Source organism: Ptychodera flava, chromosome 16, assembly GCF_041260155.1.
Source record: "Ptychodera flava strain L36383 chromosome 16, AS_Pfla_20210202, whole genome shotgun sequence".
In the NCBI taxonomy this organism is placed as follows: Eukaryota; Metazoa; Hemichordata; class Enteropneusta; family Ptychoderidae; genus Ptychodera; species Ptychodera flava.
The window spans coordinates 5,840,116-5,860,527 of record NC_091943.1 but is presented as its reverse complement, the minus strand read 5'-3'; the positions used below and the strand labels follow the sequence as shown (position 1 = coordinate 5,860,527).

General features: G+C 36.2%; 2 protein-coding genes across 2 annotated transcripts in view; one reads left to right on the top strand and one right to left on the bottom strand.

The window, feature by feature from the left end:
* The window catches only part of LOC139152628 (U3 small nucleolar ribonucleoprotein protein IMP3-like), a 50,540-nt gene extending 39,165 nt beyond the window's left edge, over window positions 1–11,375 (top strand). Inside the window, exons 3-5 of the mRNA XM_070725876.1 lie at window positions 7,775–7,981; window positions 9,354–9,426; window positions 11,218–11,375. Coding sequence (XP_070581977.1) covers window positions 7,775–7,981; window positions 9,354–9,426; window positions 11,218–11,244 — 307 coding nt within the window. The 3' untranslated portion in view covers window positions 11,245–11,375. The remainder of the gene's footprint in view (window positions 1–7,774; window positions 7,982–9,353; window positions 9,427–11,217) is intronic.
* An 18-nt stretch (window positions 11,376–11,393) lies between these two features.
* Window positions 11,394–15,489, bottom strand: LOC139152627 (uncharacterized). The gene is made up of 4 exons (XM_070725875.1): window positions 14,433–15,489; window positions 13,339–13,432; window positions 12,595–12,774; window positions 11,394–12,131 (listed from the first exon to the last, which is right to left on the bottom strand). Exons 1-4 carry the CDS (start codon window positions 14,809–14,811, stop codon window positions 12,053–12,055), a joined length of 732 nt encoding a protein of 243 aa, XP_070581976.1. The 5' UTR covers window positions 14,812–15,489; the 3' UTR covers window positions 11,394–12,052.
* Window positions 15,490–20,412: the final 4,923 nt, after the last annotated feature.

The window sequence follows — 20,412 nt, the reverse complement described above, 5'->3', positions numbered from 1 at the left end:
CAATGCTGCATGGATTAGTCTTGATTTGATTTGATATGGTTTGATTTGATTTGATACAAGTGTGTGGACGTGTCCATTGGTAGTGCCAATGGTGGATTTGATTAGATTAGATTTGATGTGATTTAATACCAATGTGTGGATGTGTCCATTGGTAGTGCCAATGCTGGATTAGATTAGATTTGTTTTGATGTGATTTGATACCAGTGTGTATCAGTTGGTAGTGACAATGCTGGATGGATTTGTCTTGATTTGATACCAGTGTGTGAATGTATCCATTGGTAGTGGCAATGCCAGAAAGTCATAGTCTTCTAAATACAGTTACGGACATGGAAAATGGCACATTACTTTCTAATCGTACAATAATTATAATAAACCCCTGAGCCGTTTCATTATACATAGAAACACCGTATTGAAAACCATGGATTTCAATCAAAGTGTACCGTAACTGTGCAGTTAAAAGATTTCTATAACCAGCACCTCTGGGTCTGGTGTAGCACACTGTACACTGAAAACACATCCAGCTTTGCCACTGTTATCAATCAAGACGATGCAGCCGACTGGGACACCCTCCTGTCTCATACAACAACCGAAAAAAGATCTTTTCTCAGTGCATCAGTGTCCTATTTACACACAAACCAATATGTCTTGAATGAGGCTGTTTGATGTAGATGGTGATAAATATTTAAGATTTAAGTGACATCCTGTGTTTAGTTACACCTCCTAGTATTTCAAGAGGTTGCCGTCAAAAGTGATGCTGGTGTCTAGTGTAGAGGGATGGAAAGAAAGTGGTTATTTTGCATTACAATATTGTCATCCAGGTTGAATGTGACCACATTTTTGATAAAATGGTTGAGATACATGTACTTCTGTAAACATGTGACACTTTTCACAACAGCATCTCTGTAATGCTATTTTCTTTCAATGAAAACGTACAATGTGGTTCGATTGAAAATAAAATACGACCGTTTGTTTTTCCAACTGCTTGTTGTTCCACCACTACTAGTTTGATTTTAATTTAGTAGGAGGATGAAGTGCTATAATTTCAAAATATAGATTGCAGAGTACATCAGGCCACCATTGAGTCCATTGTAAAGTAAGTCCTTGTTGGACTAATTTGGCTCAGCGTACGACCTGACACGCACACATGTACTTTTTAAGGTAGTAGTTGATAATTACTTTAACAGATGCCAGACTGGAAAAATGCCAAGTAGTGAGCCAGCTAGGGTCCACTGTAACATTACGGCTGCATCCCCACACACGCAGTGTCATGTGTGGTGCTGCTGTTGGCATGACAACAACGATATCGTCACTGCCTCCAGATGTTAGAATGTTAACCTTTCAAACAGTGAGTTATGTACTGACAAACGTTTAGTAGCTGACCTGCCTTTTGAGGTGCAGTGGCAAAACTCTTGTCCGACAGTCCTTAAACTATCCGGTACATGTGTCTTTGTTGTCTCAATGCTGTACAGGTACACCCAAGATTTGATCTTCCAGCAGATCTATTTGCTTGGCAAATTGAAATGATGTTTTTTAACATAGCCTACTGAAATTTGCGTTTCTAATAGGATGATCTGACCTTATCCATTGTTGTTTGATTATTTTTAAAACTAGGGGAATAGATAGATTTCTTAGCCTCTCTTTAGAAATTCGTCAATATGTGTATATGTGTATATATATTTCTCAGAATCTGAATATATTATATGTTCATATATATATATATACATTTATATACACACACACACACACACACACACACACACAATAAATGTGAGATCACATCAAGTATGTTTGGTACCTATTACTCGAGTTTCACGCATACACGCGATCTTCAGATAGGTAGATTTTATATATAAATTCTCACATTTATTGTAATATTGCTCTGCATCCCTGCTAGTTGCTAGTTATATGATGCAAGTTGAAAAATGCACATGAAGTTTGAAACTGAACTATTGATTGCCACAGCAAATGATAAAATCATTTCCAGCGTATAGAAATGATCATTCGTTGTATCACATGTAACCAACTGACCAGGGTTTTTTTTTCAAATTTTGCCACCAGAACAGAGTAATTTGTAACAATCATGCCTAAAGTGATAGCTGTTATTTACCCGACAAAAAAGTTCAAAATCAAACGAGAATAAAACTTGATGTAAATGCTAAGGCCAAATTTGTACTCTGTGCTTTCACATTTGTGGAAATGTATAGTTGAAAACCAATGACTTGCACTGTACATTCACCTCTCATGTAATGCTGTAACTCAATTATGTTGTCAATTAACACTACCAATTCATCTCGGTTATATGATTCCATTGATTTAATTATATTCCATTATTAAAATCAATATTTTATGAGTTACTAAACATAACAATAGTACAATCATGTAAATTAATATCAGATAATATTTCAAGTCGCCATGATTTGATACATGATCTTATACCTTGACATGTTCAAACGAAAGACTGCTTTCCATCAGAAGTATTCCAATGAGATAACAAACAAGTCTTCACTACCGCTGCTTTGTAAATTCCACAAATATTTCAGAAGTGTACTGTATGGAGAGTTGTATCGTATATTACCGAGCTTGTACGCCTGGTGAATCCATCGGTCTGCTATTAAAGCATGGTGTGTATTGAGGCATTTGGATTCTGTTGGTACTTAGCTGGCATGGAGTATAGACATAATGATGGATCACATCACCCAAACACTTAGCAATGCTATGATCATCTTGTATCTTACATATCTGTGTGTGACAAATTAAAATCTGTTAGCTCATGCATGAAGCCCTTTCCCTTCTCCTGGATGCTTGATGCAGCATTGCGTTGATCGAATATTTGCCATGTTTTTTCTCAAGCTACAGGGATTTAGGTTTTCAGCTCTGAACCTTGATGTCAAGGGGTACATTCCACTCCCAACAGCTCCAGAATTTCATTAATAATAGTACATACCGCCAACTGATGACAAAATATGCCACTGATGTTGACTGGCCGTAGCAACAGCTGCTCATAGCTGGCTGGTCAATTCAGCACCATCTCTCAGCATGCTGATTGGCCTGAGGATGAAATGGACAGACCTGTGCTGTTTGTCGTCAAGGCGATTTTCCATCTGTTGTCATGGGTGATTTGTACCAAGGAGTATCAGGTATCACCAAGTTTGTGCAATCCAGCGTTCAGAATGCTCCCTGGGATAGCATAAACATTTGGATTATATATTGGTCACGCTGTGTCAGACAGCAGGCATCTCTTGGATTATTAGTTGATGTGCAAATTGATTTGGATATTCATTCACCTTCTGCACGTCTGTGAACAGCGCGTCACTTCTGCTGTATGCAGTCCTTATCTCATTAAAGGTACAATTATTCCCTGTAGTTTTACATAATTTAGTACACCTTGTCACATACTACATTAAAAGCTGTGATTTCAGCCAAGGAAACAAAGAATGGTCGATGCCATCTGGCAGGCAAAGTTGATGTACACTCATTACAATGTGCAACATCTCTGAGACCTTCTTGACAAAAGTCCATTCCATTTTACCATTGCTTTTTTTGACACTTCATTCAGACATAAGTTTTATTTGGTTTTCATAAGTCTCAACTGTACAGCTGCAAACTTCAGTTAATCGCCAATGGATTCGATAGAATGGGTGTACAGGACGTACCCTATGTACTCAGTCAGGTATTGGAGTGTTCGGGATATTACTTCTTCTATAGCCATATCTAAACCATCTTCTTGGTAGATATGATGTGAAATCTGTGATAGACATACAAATACTCATCCATCATTTCACATCGCAGCAGCTCCTGCAAAACTTCACAAATGAATGGCTTTGTTGAACTGCAAAGTCACAGACACCATATCGTACAAGCACAGCTTAAACTGAAAGGCCAGCAATTATCATGACAGTGAAAGTATCAATAGCATTGCAATGACCAAGTGCAATTACGCTTCTTTAACAGTATTCTATAAAGAAAAACAATTTTTCAACAATGGAAGCAAACTCAACTTTCTTTTTGTCATTGCGTTTGTTTGGTATTGGTCAGATCTAAACACTAGGGCCACTATTAAAACTTCATGATATCTTAACCACTCTGACAGAGATAATGGTGTGTAATTTCTGATGTACACCATGAACGTGTGTATAAGAGCCAACAACTTTTGTTACCAGCTGCAAACCTCAGCTCAACCCTTTTACTACCATGGTTTGGACCAAACCAATTGTTATCCATGGTGATTGTGGACCTGTTTACATGGAACTAGGGGGGAGCAGGTTTAAGTGTTGTTGTGATATATGTGCCATGCATTATCATTGTTACACCCCCAAACTATGGGTTAGTTCCTTATCCTAGTTTCATGAAAAGATGATGTGGCATTTTTAGTTTTCAATTCTTTCAAGCAATTGGGATCTAACAAGAGACAGAAAAGGACTGTTTCAGTGCAGCTGTAATGTACATAGCAAGATGACTGCAATATCAGGGTCATCGCTCACAACTGAACAATGTGTCTGTAGGTGCAAGCTGACACATATTGATATTTTTGGTCTCGTGCCATCTTTTCTTTATGCATCTTTAAGTTTCCGAAGTAAACAAAAAAGAACGCTGAGCTGAAAGTCAAGATCAATACATGTCACCATGAAGAAAAGCTGTTCTCATTTTTGGCCTGATATCTGTGCTGATTTTGAGAAGGTTCTTAGCAACATGAATGAAGCGCTTCAAAAGCCAGTGATTTTCCTCATTAAATGTCCATGATGTCATCCATTATCATATTAATGATCATGCATATTTGAGGTTTTTAAAAGATATTTTATTGATGTATGCAGTTTTAATTACACTGATACATTGTAATGGCATATTACCGTATGTGTTGAGAACTTGAATATTTGTCGGATGACATCAGATTTGCAACTTACAGGAACACTTGAGAACTTACTGGAGTCACTGACAAGTTACTCAAAAACACATAAACCCAATTGTCCATTAAACAGAGTGTAACACATTATCTGATATTCTTTTTAAACTTTAAGTAGCCGATTCAGATTTCTATTTATAAAGTCGTGGGTTGTCTGGCGAGTGGCGGCACTCGCTGACTCATGATAGAGTGTGCGTACTAAGTCACCTTTGCCATTTGTTCCTGGACATTGATGGAGTACATCATGAAAATTTATACCAGACCTAGCCCGGCCTATCAAATAACTCTGTTTATTATTTTATAGTCATAACCTTTCTTTGTCAAAAGCCTTGATGAGATTTTTATGAGCTATCATCAGAAAGTTGTTTGTTACATATTAATTTCAGGTGCAAGTGTTCATGGGATTACAGCTTCTCTACCCTAGTTTTTGCAATGAACATCAAAACGACTGAAACGCAGACAGTGCCTGGACCTAAATTAATCATACTGAACTTTGGTGAACTGTCTTAGGAAGGTCATCATAAAGAATGCAGAAGTTAACATGTTCTTAGTGTTTTTAGAAGTATGCATATTCATATATATGTTAAGGATATATCCTCTATTAGTTTATATAATTCTAGCATTTTTTCCTTTGGATTGTTTTTATATTTTGTACCTGTTTTATAGAATCTTCATTTGAGGAACCCACTAGTACTCTGTAGCAGAAAAAACAAACCAGTGCAAAGTCGTATATCCCAGTATTTGACAACTCTCTGCATAGCATGGCACACTGCTATTCTAAATTTGTTCCAGCCTTGTGGTTTGACCTTTACAAACCAGAATTCAGCAAATAGAATCAGTCCTGTCACAGTCATCACAACCTGGTGGTAACCTCACCACAGGGTAAACTTCATGTTAAGAAATAATTGGATGGAATTAGGAGCAATTCTAAAAGGTGTAAAATGATAACTTTAAATTCACTTTGCTTGCTTTTACCATATGATGAGTTGATTTTTTTAACGCCTATGACAAGATAAATTTCTGTCTCAGATAATGCAGTATGTGTTATAGCAATATGTTTACTCAACTAATGAAGTGTTTTGGAGAAAAAAAGACTTGTCATGAAAGCTTCAATGCATTTTGAATGGAACCTGAGTTGAGATATGTATTGCAAATTCATCTTGTGACAGACGATTGCTACATATTTGGAGTAATGGCTGCAGAATTATCACCAAAATGCAACTGCAATCATGTGCTTTTTATTACATCAATCCTTCCTAGCCAACTCTGTAATTTTCAGTGCCGTTTGAATTCAGTTTTAATGGCCCCATGTCACAAACACAACATGCAATGCAAACAGGGCAAAATAATTTGCATGTCTCAAGGGGGCGCCCTTCCGATAATGACACAGTGAGTGATGTCAATAGTCATGTGGACATAATGCTTGAGGTAGATGGTGAAACATTATTGGTTTATTTGTGAATAAATCTAACTTTCAAAAAAAGCAATACCAAGAGAGGAGCATAAATTGCATTAAGAAATTCAACAATTACATTTGACAGTTAAAAATTGAAAATCTTTAACTGTGTCATACCGTTTGGTGTTTTTTGTGATATACTGGTATGAGGTGAAGTTTCAAAAACTGAACACACAGTATTCTCTCAGACCACTCTTCCATAGGAAAGATAACATGAAATGTAAATTCCGAAACAGACTGGGTTAAATTTTATTCAAAGACACAAAAAGTTTGCTAACACATATTTAATATGAAATACTATATTCAATTACAATAGTTGATTAGACTGATTTGACTAAAAGGTAACAGGAAAAATGTTACATGCAACAACATAATTCCAAAACTTGTCACAAATATTTTATCAAACAATACGTGAGATCTTTATATTCTCAAAATATTCCATACCTTCCTCATCCAAATTCCATACCTTCCTCATCCAAATTCCAACAGAGGTATGCAAAACAAGATTTAACTTTTTTGTGTCAAAAACATGGCCAAACTTTTGAGTTTCCCAGGATTGCTGAGAGCAGTAAAAAGTGAACACTATTTCTATTGTGAAACATGGAAGAAAACGACGACATAATGAAGCTGAAGGGTATACACCGGTAATGTGAAACAATAATCACAGTGGTCCCAATTTTCAGGTCATTTCAGGTTATTTTATTCTACAGACTTTGAAATTGGAATAAGATTAGGGGTTTGCTTATAATCATATCCATTGCACACATTTTACAGGCAATAATAAACATTGTACTTGACCGTACGAAAGCATTTCTGATTTAACTTTTACGTGCTGAGTGAAAGCATAGTTGTTTGATGATAGCACTGATTTCAAAAGAACCATATCTACTGATAAAATTTGCATGCAGAAATAAATGTCTGTCCAAATTTAGGACACAACTTTAAGGACATTAGGTGTAGAAGAATAACAAAAACACACTAGATGTTGATGCAAATGTTTTAAGGAAAACCATAAAAATCTCACATTATAGTGCCAAGCATGACCTCCAGCATTTAACAATGTTGCAAGAGAAACAAGATCTGTTAGCACAGCAGCCTATGTTATGCAGGCATTCTGTATTTTACCAGGGTACTAACTAATCTACAGTCAACATCACAATTGACTTAACATGCTCCAAGCAGATGTTCAAAAATAAAGGGACAAAACTTTGATCAAAAGATGCTGACTTTGTCAACAACTTTTGAATCTTTATAATTTAGATATTTTGATCAAGTTTTGATAGATTTTTGATGTACATAAGAAGCTCTAAACATAAAGTGTACACAAAATTTATTAAGTGAAATGCTTCCTTTTGAAAGTAGTTTTTATGTGATCATCAGAAATCATGAACAATGATTTCCATTTTCCATCATTTCAGGTACAGCATGGGACTTATACCAACAAAAGGGAATTTAGCAGTGTGTGAAAAGGTTACAGCATCTGCTTTCTGTAGGAGACGACTGCCTGTTGTCATGGTGAGACATCGTATGGCTCAGAATTTAAAAACTGCCATCACATTCATCGAGCAGGGACACATCAGAGTGGGGCCAGATATCATTACAGATCCAGCATTTCTTGTGACAAGGTAAAGTTCAAATGGAAAATCAAAATACACATACATAGAGCAATGTAAAATGTGTACCATCACTTACATCCAAAAACCGCTATATATTGTGCAGGACTAAAACAGTGAGACATTTCGTGACACGTGTCATTTCATGGAATGTTCATTGGAAGTGCAGTCTGTTCCAAAAAGCAGAACACTGAAAATAACCAGAGCTTTTTTGACCTTCTGCTCCTCTTAGTATACAAGATTATCTCAGCATCAACAAAAAGTTCAAAATTTAAACCTCTTGTTATTTTTATTTTTCTCAGTGAAAGAACTGAAGTAAAAGAAGTACCTCCACCATTACTGGTTTAACACTCAGTTATTAACAAAACCCTAATGCACAGTAAACACAGACGGAAGCAGGTTATCTGTTTCCCCTCCAATGAGCTCATTGTATTCCAAATTTTCATGCCTCCGGCGCTCAAATCCAGAGTTGTTGTTTCGGCAAAGACTTGCAAACACTGCAGAACACATGTTGTTTTCTGTGATGTCTATTATGGAAACTTTTGTAAGCCAGCTTGCATAGCTCCCAGTCAGTATTTTCAGAGACTAGGATATGTGTCAATTCACATGCATAGTCTTTAAGTTACATCAGTCGACAAATTTTGTCAAATCCTAAACACAGTTGATAATGGCATAGACAGAAGAAGCAAGATTGCTTCTACAGTCTACGATGATGGGTTGATGTGTTTAAGTTACAAGTGCAACACTTCTCTGATGCTCACTCAACAGTCAAAAGTGTCCAGTGTTGATGCAATTTTCACATAACTGTATGGGTGAATGCGAAGATTATTGAACACTGACATCATTTTGCATTAATCACCGGTAACCTAGAGGGTCATCAAGGTTTCATGTAGAATACATAGCTGAAGTACCCCAGGAGAATCGTTCTACTCTCAATGTATCCAAAGGTTCATGTTTGATATTGTCACTTATGCTCAATTACATAAACATTTTGATAACAAACATTGAACAGCACACTACTCAACAAAAGATTGAGTAATTTACAAATCTTAGACAAGGCTTTTCAAAGTCTCAACTATTGAGGAAACAGAAATATTTTACATTTAAGAATCATTTGGCTTTCAACTTTCATTCATTTTTTCACAAAAAGATAAGAAATTGACTGTTTGAAATGACAGATGTATCGTTCTGAAAAACATGTTCATCATTTCCAACATACATGGTGTGCATTACAGTCATGCAATCTTCCTACATGGACTAAAAATCCCAATAGATAAGCTGGATAGCTCAGAATGCATGGATCAAACATCCCAATGGATAGCTGTATTGCTCAGAATTCAGCTTGGTGTTCCAAACTCTGATATAATGTGTACTATATTTCCAGAAATCTTGAAGACTTTGTGACATGGACAGACACATCAAAGATTAGACAACACATCATGGAATACAATGATGAGGTAAGGTTATGTACTGATACTCTAGGCAGGGTTGAACAGATCATTCTCATGTCACCAAAAAAGATCATCAGGCCAGCCTCATCCCACTAATCAACATTTGAGTTACAACTTAATGAACCCCCAATCCCATGCAATCACAAAACTACATTTCCAGCTATAAAAAAAACTTCAAATCCATAAGTTTGGGCTGGTCGATTTGCTCACCCCTAAGGATACCTTGAGCAATGAGGTATAAATTTTCATCGTCACTTTCTTAACTTTTTGTATGCTGGGGACAGAGTGAGTGTACTCACAGAAAGTGAAAAACAATAAAAATATCAATAACTTTGTGATCAATATGTACAGCTTTACTCTTCTATGAACAGCAGATGTTTTGCTATACTCTGAACAGTGATGCTATCCTATGCTATGAAAGTTATGAACAGCAATGCTATGCTATGCTATGCTATGAACAGTGATGAACAGCAATGCTATGCTATGCTATGCTATGAACAGTGATGAACAGAAATGCTATGCTATGTTATAAACAGTGATATTATGCCATGCTATGCTATGAAAGTGATGAACAACAATGCTATGCTATGCTATGCTATGCTATAAACAGTGATGAACAGAAATGCTATGCTATGCTATAAACAGTGATACTATGCTATGCTATGAAAGTGATGAACAACAATGCTATCCTAGGCTATATAAACAGTGATGCTATGCTATGCTATGCTATGAACAGTGATGAACAGAAATGCTATGCACAGCTACATAAACAGTGATGAACAGCAATGCTATGCTATGCTATGCTATTCTATGCTATGAACAGTTGGGAGTAGCAATTTTCTGCTATGAACAGTGATGAACAGCAATGCTATGCTATGCACAGTGATGCTTAATAATGCTATGAACAGTGTTGCTATGCTATGCTTTTCTATGCTATGAATAGTGAGGAGCAGCAATGCTATGCTATGCACAGTGATGCTATGCAATGCTATGAACAGTAATGTCATACAAAGTAAAGCAAAGCACACAGCGATGCTACGCTATGCTTTGCTATGCCGTGAGAACTTTCTAAATCATACTCAGAACACCGAAATGGAAACAAAGTAGAGTTTAAATTTGTATACATACAACAGACTGAACATGTCAACTGTATGGCAGTTGGAATGTTGTCTTGATGATATGACAGAGGACAGAGCAAGACATGATTAAACGCTGGATAGGAACACATTTTCAGTACAGTAAAACAATCCCAAAATGGAAGAGATATATAAACAATACACAATCACATAAATACTCATAACAAGCGTTATATCCATTGCATGGGCCTGTCATTATATGGTATACCACACATAAGTGAAAATTAGCATCAATGACCTCCGCTGTATAAATTTGCACATTGGATCATTGCATAAACAACTTTGCAAGTTACATGTGTCATAGACGATGATGTGTGGAGTTTGAAATGAAACAAAACTCTGACAGTAATGGTCAGAACACACATGTAGAGAATAGGAAAAAACTGAATGAGTGATTCAGAGAGAGAATGGATAAAGACACTGATTTACAGATGTCCTGACTCCTGCTCTGTTCTCATAGTATCAGCTACTCTATTGCATCGCTGAATCTTGTGAAAATTTATCGTTAACCTTTTCAAATCACTTGCCAACTGTGAAATACACACTCTGGGGTAATTTAATGCTGCCGTGCACCTCCTGTATCATCAGTTAGAATCTTACATTGAAACCAAAATACAAGACACACTCATATTTCATCAATGTGTATCATCTTCCATTGCAGAGAGACGACTTTGACCTTATGGCGTAGTTCAGAGCTTCAAGATGTTTCTTTCATCAAGTAATTTTCGTTTCTGCTCTTGTGTTTCTGTTTTGTAATTTATCGAGTGAATGTCTTTCATTTCATGAAAATAAAGTACAACTTCTTAATATATAATCCAACATCCTTACTTGTTCTCATTCCCTGATATATAAACTCTACTGAGCGATTCCATGCTAAAATTTATTTCATGCAATGATACTCTTATAGCTAGCTTAAAGAAACCATACCTAATATATTGGAAAACAAATCACAGATGACTTACTGTCAGGGATGATAGATTTGGAAATCTGGAGAATCACGGTGAGTGGTAAACCATATTAAAGCTGACATGCTTGTCCAGGATACATTGTCTGTCAAGGGTATTTATGGCATGTCATATTTTCCTGAATTTTCTTTTCCATGAAAGATCTACTCAGATGGTAAATTTCTTATGGGAACATATGTCTGCAGATTCTGCCACTATCACAGCACATTACTGTCTAGAAGATCAACTTTTGTATCGCTAGATAGCTGCAAGATTTCAGTAATGCAGTTGGCCGTCCTTCCATACACTGGACTTAATGTGAACTTTTAATGTAACAAGATTAAAGTCAACACAGAGTCATAGATACCTGATTTACAATGATAATTAATTAATTTAACAAACTGATGATTTTGTTTGCTCATGGCTAATTCGTCCAGCAAGCCATGTCTTGAATTTTCATTTTCAATCATGGAAGAGACCCTCTGGTTCCAAGGCTCCTCTGAAATCCTTTTCCTGTCAAAGCTGGGGGGTTTGCTTGTCTTCTGGGTTGTGTCAACTTCTGCTGTTGTTTCTTGAAGGCGTCTTGTTTTTGAAGGCGTCCATTTCTCTCTTTGCATTAAGCACCATGGAACTAACACAGTGAAAGAAAAAAACTGATGTAAATGACATGCAGACCACAATGCTAAGTACTGTTGCCAAGTCAGGCATGTATTCTCCACAAGCTTTTTTGCTGATGACAACAATTAATAAAAAAAGAAGAAGGAAAAAAAAAATGTATTCTCCACAATGAACCAGTCTTCACAAGAATATGGTCTCAAAAATACTGAACTTTCAAGTTTAAAAGCTTTTAATTGATTAAGAGCTAAAATCTCTCAATGTCTGTAGCTGTGTGTACAGAAATCTTTTGTCAGCAATAAAAGTTAATAATAATGAAGTGTATGTCGGTGCTTTATATGCAAATACTTCACAATCACTTCCTTTTACATGTCTTCAATTGTTCAAATTTTGTGTCATTATACCAGCTGTATCATAATCAGAAAACCAAGAGTAGTTAGAAAAGCAACAAACACTGCAGAATTGCTAGTTCAACTTACTTTATGGCAGCCAGTTCTTCAATTAATCCTGTTAATTTCTGTGTTGCCTGTTCATCACTGACATTACGGCTAGGATGTGTGCTGGGCATGGTCACATAGAATGGCTGCTCTGTGCTGCTTGGTGCCAATGTCTTAGACTGATTGTATATTTCATGATTGGCAGCTGGTGTTCTGATTTCACTGTCATCAATAATTTAAAGAAGAGCTTATCAACAGTGTTGTCATTGATATACAAAATAAAGACAATAGTTTTGACAACTTTCAGAAATCACATGTACAAGTATTGTCAAAATTAAAAGAAAATAGTATTTTGTCTTGCCAATTTGACGGATAAAACCATCAATAAATACGTCAACAGTGCCAATCACAAGCTACAGCAATAAAAAGTTGTAAGTCCAAACAGACAATATTTGGGTTAGTATCTATAGCAACCAATTTCATACCCATGGTATGTAGTACTGTTTTCTATAGCCAATCTACAATTACAATCAGTGCCACTCAGCTCATGAAGGTTCATATGTATTTTGCTGCCATACCAGTCATCAAAAAATCCCTTTAGTCAAATAAATCATGTCAAAGTTCAAGTTATCATTGTTGTTTTTCATTACTAGTTAAATTGTATGAAGAGCTTAATTATAGAAGCATATTCCTATACCGGTATGAATGCTGCCCAAATGAAAAGTGGTCACAAACAAAAGTGATCTCACATCCAAATCACAAAGAATAATTTTATGCACACAATACCTGGTTGATGGTACATGCCAATCTTCATTGATGCTACAAAGTTGTGAGTCTGTGAAATCCATAAAGTCATCAACAACAACATCTGCTACTGAATCTGACAAATAAGAATTTCAAAAAGACAACTGGTAATAATAATTTCAGGCCTAAACCCCTATATATACAGGGTTAGCTTTGGTAAGGTACGAGAAATTCAGATCTGAAAGGGATGAACTTTTTATAAAATTTGATTCTATGTTTCACTACTTTTTCTATTCGCTTCAAAATCCTGTGCAGTGAAGATGTCAACGTTTACATCTTCAAGTTATGGTAATCGGTACCTGGCAACTTTAAGGTCTAAACTTCTGCTCAAACTTTCCTTAAGGATAATTTGAATCAAGGATAAATCATTCTCTTCAAAATCAAGAACAGAAATCAAAGGTTGCCATGCCAATTTTGGTATTACAGACAAACATTACCTAAATTTTACCAATATTTGACAGTCATTCAATGTGAATTGTATGAGGAATTAAATTTTTGATTTTTTACAAAAACAAGATGGTGAACTCTTCATTTACTTCAGAAATTAGTACATACAGCATCTAAGCAAAGTATAGCAAACATTTGCTGTGCTGAAAATCAGTCCCTGAGGCACATTCTACCTCCACAGAACACAATCTAGAGGGACATTGTGTGTTTGACTCACAGACATTTCACTTATTGTACATTTTGACACGGAATTGAATCAAGGAATATCAAAACATTCCAAATTTGAATGAAAACATTCAATAAACTTTAACATGTACTTTCACAGGTCACACCATTTCCAACAAATGTTTATATGTCTGTGAATTGTTACAGAGAATGGGAGTCAAAATATTTTCCTTAAATAAAATGTATATTTAATAAATAGCATTAATCGGCAAACAGTCATGTTTTTGTAATTACATCTTTATTTTCATAGCTTCATCTTCATCAACTATGTGCATGTAACTACAGAGATAAAGAAGTTTAACTGATTGCTCTTCTTGTGTCAGTCTTCTGAGAGAAATAACATTCATCACAAACTACAATATTCAGGAAAAACAGGGTTTTTAAAGACATTTACTTCAGCTTACCAGCTTTTGATTCAACAACTTTATCCAGTACCAGGGTTGCCTCAGTTTTCACGTGAGGTTCTTTTTCAAATGATGAGGACTCCATGTCTTTATGAAGTTGCCCATCTCTACCAATATCCTTCAGAATGGTATCTGCAGGGGAAGATGTCATCTTGGGGGTCTCTTCAGCTGGTACACGAACCTTGATGTCTGATTTGCCATTCTTTGAAATTCTACCATTGGTAGGATAATGGTTGAGAAAGTTACTGTTCGTCTCAGGGAAACAATCTTTTAACACTTGGGGGCGCTGTTCAGTCACTTGTATGGAATCACTGGATTTCTCATCGACAACCTCTTTTTCATTTATATCAGCTACAGCTTTGATTTTAGTTGATACCATTTCTCTCAATTCATTACACTCATGTCTGGTTTCACTGCTGTTCTGATCTTTTGTTATATATCTTCATTTTGTGATGTCACCTTCTCAGTTTGGTCTTCATTTCCCAACACATCATGGATATCTGACAATGAATGGCATTTCTCAGAGCTTTGACCGTCCATGTCCAGTGATAATACACACTTCTGAGATGACACAGGGCAGGAATTTTGCCGTGGAGAGCTGTTTTCAAATCTTTTCTCATCCTTGCTAGGGTTCCCCTCTGTTGAATTGTTATCATCATAACTTATTTTTGCTGTTTCATCAAAGTTAGTCAGCTCCTTGCCATCAGAACACACTGCCTTTGTTTTGACTGATTCTACTTCAGTTAATTTTTCTCCTTCTTCTGTTTCCATGTTGGATTTGCTTGGTATCTTTCCTTCACTATCTTTTATCTCACCTTCTCCACTATTGTTGATTTCGTCTTCATCAGTTTTCACAACTTCACTAAGCTCATTTGTTGATGTTCCATCTTGGTGAACTGACATTGCTCGCTTCGATGGCTCTTGTGTTGTCGTCATTGGCATTTTTCTTTTCTTACCAAACTTGGGAACATATTTCACTGCTTGTGAAAGTGACACTTGTGACAGACAAATAAAGTCACTTTCATCACCATCTTCTGGCTTGTTTTGAACAAGTTCTTGTCTAATGAGGAAAGAAGATCAAAACTATACATTACAATTTTGTAAAGCCTTGTATACTGCAGCAAGAACAAGCCTGTAGCAAAATGTGATAACCAACCAGGTCTGACCAGTTTTAGATAAAAAAGAGAATATGTCAACAGTTTAAGAAAAGTAAATCTCTCAAAGAGATTAAAAACTTCTGCACAAGAAAAGTATTCATGCAGAACATTTTTTCTGGTGAGTTGTTTGAGAACCTGAAAACTAAAAACAGCACTGTAGAATGTTTTTGGAAGTACATGTAAAACACAATATGAAAAAAAACAGATATCAGTGTAAAACACAATAGTTGAATCTGTGAATTTGATACGAATATCCTATATTAAATATTACTAGCATTACTGATTTATGATGTTACGACACAATACATCAACTCATAATTATTCAAACTGGTTGACATAACAATAAAGGCCATAGGAATAGATTGTGTGTCTGTATCATTTGTTAGTAAACATTTGGGAACTTTTACACTGTCCAAGTTCAAGATTTTCTCAGTGTTTCAACAGACAAACATACCTATTTGTCCCATCTCTTGTTTCACTCTCTATCCTCTCAACATCCATACATTCTTGTGATGTCTCCAATACAGATTTTTCATTAGCTTTGTCAACCCAGGCAGCATTCTTCTCTTTGTTTCTTGGCAACTTTGATGTCTTTTGTGGTAGACTTTTGTCATTTGGTGTCACCATCAAACTTTCTACTTTGTCTGAAAGAAGAATGACATGGAACATTATATTAGATACAAGTACTAATAAATTTGATACAATAGAATACGTTTACAGCAGTCATCAACACTGAAAATTTGATTGAACAAGTCATCGTTGATGACACAGTCCCCACTTGTTAATGGGTACTTTGATTACAGGTCCTCAGAGAGGATAGAGTCCTCTTCATTAGGTCTGTGATAAAAATACTTTTGAATGAATTCGCTTGATACATGTCTGAGTTGTAGTTCAGGACATGAAAAAATCGTAATAAAATGGCCACACGGTGGCCATATTGGATCGTATCACAAAACAAATAAATGTGCATAGGTATGACATAGGTTAATGTCCTTGTAGCAAATTTGATTAAAATTGGTTGAGATATGCCTGAGTTATGGCTTGTACATGAAAAAATAATAACAAAATGGCCGCACAGCAGCCATATTGGATCGTATCACAAAACAAATTAATGTGCATATGTATGACATTGGTCAATCTCCTTGTACCAACTTTGAATAAATTCGCTTGATACATGTCTGAGTTATGGTTCTGGACATGAAAAAATCGTAATAAAATGGCCACACGGCGGCCATATTGGATCATATCACAAAACAAATCAATGTCCATGTGCATGACATAGGTCAATGTCCTTGTACCAAGTTTGAATAAAATCGGTTGAGTTACGCCTGAGTTATGGCTCTGTACATGAAAAAATCGTAACAAAATGGCCGCACAGCGGCCATATTGGATCGTATCACAAAAGAAATTGATGTGCATAGCTATGACATTGGTCAATGTCCTTGTACCAACTTTGAATAAAATCTGTTGAAACATGCCTGAGTTATGGCTCTGTACATGAAAAAATCGTAACAAAATGGCCGCATGGCGGCCATATTGGATTGTATCACCAAAAAAATTGACGTGCATATCTATGACATTGGTCAATGTCCTTGTACCAACTTTGAATAAAATCAGTTGAAACATGCCTAAGTTATGGCTCTGTACATGAAAAAATCGTAATAAAATGGCCGCCTGGCAGCCATATTGGATCGTATCACAAAACAAATCGACGTGCATCTGTATGACATATGAATTAATCCTTGTACCAAGTTTGAATGAAATCGCTCCAGGCATCTCTGAGATATCTGCGTGAACGGACGGACGCACGCACGCACGGACGGACGCACGCACGGACGCACGCACGCACACACGCACGGACATGACCAAACCTATAAGTCCCCCCGGACGGTGTCCGTGGGGACTAAAAAGCATATAAATTATGTATTCTATTGTGACTGAAAGTTTCATGCCATACAATAATCACGAAACTTTCGTATCTTCTTTAGTTTTTTGCATTAGACATGTATTCCATCACAATGTCATCAGGCAGCACCTGAGCTCATAATGACATCAGAAAACTGCCCGTTTTTGTCTTTCAGCAGCTGAACTTTTCTTTTCAGTGTTTATAAAGAAGACTACAGTTGGTGCACTTCCATGTTAAAGGTATACAGTCACCTGCAATCTAAATATCCCCATATATAGTCAAAGGGGCGTTCCTTGGTATTCAAAATGCCCATGTGAGGGCGCTGTTTTTAAAAAGCCACCCACTTACAATCTGTGATTGGTTAGATTTTCTCTTTCCATGGTAACTATAGCAAAATTGGAACAGGTGACAGTAAGCTGCTCATCCATCTATACAATATAGCTGTAACTACCTGGAGCAAGACAAAGAAGTTATCTAAACCACGGTTCATACGGGACAGTATCTAAACAATTAAAACAGGGAACAAAAATCATCATGCTTTTAATCATTTACACAACATGGACTAATTTTTCCAATATGACACTATTTTCAGCCGATCACAACATTAATCTAGAAATAACTCACTTTAGTGCAGGTTTTCATTTCGAGAAAAAAACAACAAAAAGCTATTCTTGGTGTCAATGAATTGTATGTGGCAATCAAATCTTTCAAAAGTTGATAAAAACAATCAGACACTTCACTACCTAGTGACTTACCACTTGTTGAAGAAGTGTGTTCTACTTTCACTTTGGATTGCCTTCCTCTTTTTCTTCCCATCTTTGCCTTTTGATCAGATATGATATCAGCTTTTCCGGGGCTTTTGCTATTCCGATCACTTTTCCTAGGCAAATGTATTACAGTCTGTTGGAACAAATTGTTAAGCAACTTTGTGACAAATGGTCTTGGTTCTGTTGAAGGTAACTTTACCAGTAAATATTATAAAAATAGCATCAATGACACTGTAGCTCCCATCCTGGACTATTAGTGTTTGTTCTCTGGTCAGATATTTGAACATATGTGAAAGGGATAAAGTGCATGAAGTGAAAATACTTAAATGTAATGTACTGGAGACAGTGAAATATGTTTAATGTATTTATTCACAATATAAAATGAAAAAATACAGAATTAGATATATCGAATACTGTGATACAACCATTAACTCAACAAGTCATTTACAATGACATAGTCCCCACTTGTAATAGGAGTATTAGTCTTGATGGGGCAGGAAAATGTGGTCATTAAGAAGTATCACTGGAGTGTATATGTTGAGATCTATGGGCACATAGGTCTATGTCGTTGTTCCCAATTTGAAACACATGAGGCATGTCTAAGTTATGGTTCTAAATCGGGAAAAAAGATCAGACCTCTAGCAGTATTGGCCAGCCAAGAAATACATATGCGCATTATAAATGAGGTACAAGATGTGACATCTTAAGATCCTATCAAAATTGGAGGGTATAGAACTTGTGGTTACTGAGATATGCATATATATGTATAATCAAGGTCAAAGGTCATCAAGGTCACATGACATTTTGAAAAAAAAAATTATATTGCTAATTAATCCCTATATGCCAAAAAATCAGATGGATGAACAGACGGACATGACCCAATCTATAAGCCCACTGGACTTCATCCGTGGGGACTAAAAATTGTGTCACTGCATCCTTTTTGCAATATGAATACAATGAGAAACTAAATTTTTATTTTTCGTGGCCTTATACATGGGAGTCTATGGAGATCTGTCTTATACATGGGAGTCTATGGACATGTAAACTAAAAATACGCGAATTTCACCACGATTTGCCCAAATTTGGGAAAGGTCACTCCTATGCACTTCCATACCAAGTTTCAAATCAATCGGACTTGTGGTTTCAGAGAAGAAGATTTTTTGACCAAAAATGGGAGAAAATTACAAAAAAATTCATGAAAAATAGCAAGTCCAAGATACTGACCCAAGATGTGCACAATCATTGCATGTCAGCCCAAAGTACTTACATGCTAATTTTTCATGTAATCTGCTCAGTGGTTATTGAGTTTTTAGCTCCCATAGCCATATGTATATATGGCAATGGAAGCTATTCTTATAGGCTAGGAAAATGTCTGTATGTATGTATGTCTGTATGTCTGTATGTCTGTACGTCTGTATGTCTGTATGTCTGTATGTCTGTATGTCTGTCCGTCAACATCAAAAACTCCAAAACCGCTGTACATTTCATCTTGATATTTGGTGTGTACATGGATGATGGGCTGTAGATGAGATTTTGTTCAAATGAAGTTGTCATTGCCAAAAATATGCAAATTAAGTGAAAAAATGTAAAAACAGTCAAAATTGAAAAAACTCAATAACCACTGAGCAGATTACATGAAAAATTAGCATGTAAGTACTTTGGGCTGACATGAAATGATTGTGCGCATCTTAGGTCAGTATCTTGGACTTGCTATTTTTCATGAATTTTTTTGTAATTTTCTCCCATTTTTGGTCAAAAAATCTCCTGGTCTGAAACCACAAGTCAGATTGATTTGAAACTTGGTATGGAAGTGCATAGGAGTGACTTTCCCAAATTTGGGCAAATCGTGGTGAAATTTGCATATTTTTAGTTTACACGTCCATAGACTCCCATGTATAAGGCAGATCTCCATAGACTCCCATGTATAAGGCCACAAAAAATAAAAATTTAGTTTCTCATCGTATTCATATTGCAAAAAGGATGCAGTGACACAATTTTTAGTCCCCACGGATGAAGTCCAGTGAGCTTATACAGGGTTTTACATCACTTTTTACTTTTGAGAGTCCCTGGGACTCCTGGTGTTAGAAAATGGGAGTCCTACATCAAAATATGGGGGTCCCAATTTATTTCACAAAAATATTTTATAGTTT